The sequence below is a fragment of the Glossina fuscipes genome, unplaced genomic scaffold (genome assembly GCF_014805625.2).
Source record: "Glossina fuscipes isolate IAEA_lab_2018 unplaced genomic scaffold, Yale_Gfus_2 61913, whole genome shotgun sequence".
In the NCBI taxonomy this organism is placed as follows: Eukaryota; Metazoa; Arthropoda; class Insecta; order Diptera; family Glossinidae; genus Glossina; species Glossina fuscipes.
Genome location: NW_024003872.1, coordinates 11,130 through 14,056, shown reverse-complemented (window position 1 = coordinate 14,056; position 2,927 = coordinate 11,130). Strand labels below are relative to the sequence as shown.

The window sequence follows — 2,927 nt, the reverse complement described above, 5'->3', positions numbered from 1 at the left end:
TTTTAGATAATAATTCAAAGAAAAGTTTATCTGATTAGAAGCAATATGGGCGGTATATCACTTTGGATATTGGTTTGTGTTAAAATATTCATAATATGTTGGATCATTTATTTGTTATTGGGTCATTGTAAGAAGCGCAGAGGTAGTGACAATCAATTGGTCGTAATTGAGGGTAATTTTTTTTTATTACTTAAATTGTATTACATTTCGTGTGATTTAGTTAAATTAATTTATTATTATTGCAATTTCAATTCTTTCGAAATTCTTTATTTAAGCTGCACCTGGCTATTATGCAGGACGACCGGTTACGGTTGCAGAATTACCAGCATCTTCTTTATCACTGCAACAAAAGGATTTCGATAAGAAGCATTGTGAAGCGAATGTCGTCGCTAAGTAAGTAAATAAATAAATAAACAAATAATCAAATAATAAAATAAACACATATACTTACTTTTAGCATATACCCATCAGTACCCAGTAGCCACGGAAAGTCAGAATTATAGAAAAGAAATCAAATGAAATTTTCTTTACATTACGATTATCTGTGTTGTGACGTCAGTATATTATTATATTATCGATGTAATTGTAAATTGTATGCATTCTATGAATTGTGCCTTTGTTAACTACTTATTAAATAATTCTATCAAGTAGTTCACTACGCGTCAAAAAACAAAAAAAAAACAAAAAAAAACTGAAACGCATAGAACACAGATTTAAAATTTATATATAATTTTTAGCAAAAAAAAAAAAACAAAAAAAATAAGTAACAAACCATTACTTACCCTACACCACCATGACTTATTAATATAAAAACTTTTTAAAATAAAACGCAAGTCCTCGAAAATGTGATCCCATTTTAGGAGCCATTTTTAGTGATGTTCTTTTGTGAGCCGAATCACGCCAGTCCACCACATTGCATCAGCTTTTTGCATAAATCTCGGCTTGTAGGCTGAACAGAAGAAAACCAGATAGACAGGTGGACAGATAACTTAAGCCAATGAGCCAGAAGAGGTCTGTACCGTTGTACCAAATTTCATCAAAATGGAAAAGAAAGCATGTTGGACAGATGGACAGGCAAACTTGGTTTGATTCGGAAAGTTATTCTGAATTGGTCGGTATAATAAAAGGTGGATCTATCTCAAGTTCTTCTGAGTGTTGCAAACATATGCACAAATTTAATATTAATATGCCGTAAGTGGTGTAGGGTGCAAAATATAAAAGAGTTTTGTATTTTCAAATAACAACAAGTTACATATCTACCTATAACCATCAATTGGAAGGTAAAATTTTCTTTTCCCGCTTCATTTAAAATATGCAAGAGTATGCACACACATATATACTCGTCTGATTGTCCGTTCCTTTAGCCGTTTCCCGGTTCCTCTGTCTGAAATCTAAGGATAGTTGACTGATAGTTGAATTTTGTCCTCCAAATTTCTTTTGAGTGAGTGAGTGAGTGAGTGAGTGAGTGATTCAGTGAAATGTGTCACGAGCAGTTGGTCATATTTAATTTGATTTTCATTTACTTGTGATGAATATTCAAAACTTCTTATTAGCTCGGACCCTATACACGAGCATTTTTAGGAAAGAAAATTACGAAATAAAAATTTTTTGGCATTTTATAAGAAAAAAAAAGCAACTTTGAAAATTTCATTAAAAATTGTGTAAAAAAGTCTGTTATAAACAAAAGAAAAAATATGTCAACACAACGAGAATTCGTTGTACGACCAGAGAATTCGTTGTACACGAGCGCAATGATTTCAATTTCACATATATGTAAAATTTTATAGAAATATACAATAAAAGTCAAATAAAAGCCCGTATTAAGTCATGTATCATAACAGTAAACTATGGATGTTTTATTTTTTTTTTCTTTTTTTTGTTTTTTCCTTTGGGAAGTAATAATAATAATTTTTTGTAGAAAAATGGCTCCCGTAGCGAATCATTTAACAAGCATTAAGGCTTTATTCAACACGTAAATGGTTTAGAATCCGAAAACTCTTCACCTTCTTCATCGCTATGTTCAATCTCTATTACCTCAAATTTAAAATGGGCTGCCATATAATTATCAGGGAATATATGACTATTACTATCCGCATCTCTGTAAACAAATCGAAAATTAGTAGGGAAACTGCATGGAGAAGTTTAATGCTACTCACGAACTGCTGTAATTCGTTTTCTGGCCGCTAATACTCTTCTCCCGCTTTGGAGTATAACCCAGTGCAGCTTGCTTTAAAAATGATAAGTCTTCTGTAAATCTTCTTTTACGTATATTGGCATTATGTTGTCCTGTTTCTGGGCTCTTTAATTCTTGTAGATAATTATAACGTATATTTTTCCATTTTGTCTGCAAGAAACGTGCTGAAATATACAAAGCGATTGAAAACCACCCCTATTGAATAATGCGTCATATGCTTCTCGTATACTCACAAGGAGCTCCTAATTCTTTGCCAATTTTACTCCAAATTTGTATACGCACAGGATTTCTACGATAATGTGGATGGTGGATGAGCTCGTACCAACTTTATCAAACGATCATCTAAAATTCAAACATATATAAATAATGTCAATGCGATCTAAACTTCTTCGAAGAAAGCTTACCGAATTCGGGCCCATAATTTTCCCGATCTACATAATAGCGATTTGTCATTTTCGTTTGAATCGCGCGACACCTTTTATTTAATATTATCTTTGCAGACTAACACCTAACGTTGGGAAATGTCAATAAGTGTGAAATTAAACAATGAAATATTGAAATGTGTTGAAACGTTTGTGCACAAGTCCTTGCGATGCATTTTAAACGGCTGAAAAGGGCGACTTGTAGAACATATTCGCACAAGTACGAGTACAATTAGAAGTTGTACAGTTCGGCAAAGCTATGGAAAGCAGTAAAATCAACTGCACGGTGCAGGCATCCCAGTTTAGAGGTA

At 32.7% G+C, this 2,927-nt stretch overlaps 1 protein-coding gene across 1 annotated transcript; it reads right to left on the bottom strand.

The window, feature by feature from the left end:
• Positions 1–1,965: 1,965 nt before the first annotated feature.
• On the bottom strand, positions 1,966–2,647 carry LOC119643807. The gene is made up of 3 exons (XM_038043313.1): positions 2,599–2,647; positions 2,157–2,358; positions 1,966–2,098 (listed from the first exon to the last, which is right to left on the bottom strand). The coding sequence occupies exons 1-3, from the start codon at positions 2,645–2,647 to the stop codon at positions 1,966–1,968; spliced, it is 384 nt and encodes a 127-aa protein (XP_037899241.1).
• Positions 2,648–2,927: the final 280 nt, after the last annotated feature.

What these genes read in the sequence shown, in the direction of transcription:
- LOC119643807 (XM_038043313.1), bottom strand. Translation starts at nt 2,647, where the DNA reads ATGACAAATCGCTATTATGTAGATCGGGAAAATTATGGGCCCGAATTC. An exon ending in AAATTATGGGCCCGAATTCG is followed by an intron (nt 2,359 to 2,598) that starts GTAAGCTTTCTT and finishes TGTATATTTCAG; the next exon opens with CACGTTTCTTGCAGACAAAA. An exon ending in AAAACGAATTACAGCAGTTC is followed by an intron (nt 2,099 to 2,156) that starts GTGAGTAGCATT and finishes ATTTGTTTACAG; the next exon opens with AGATGCGGATAGTAATAGTC.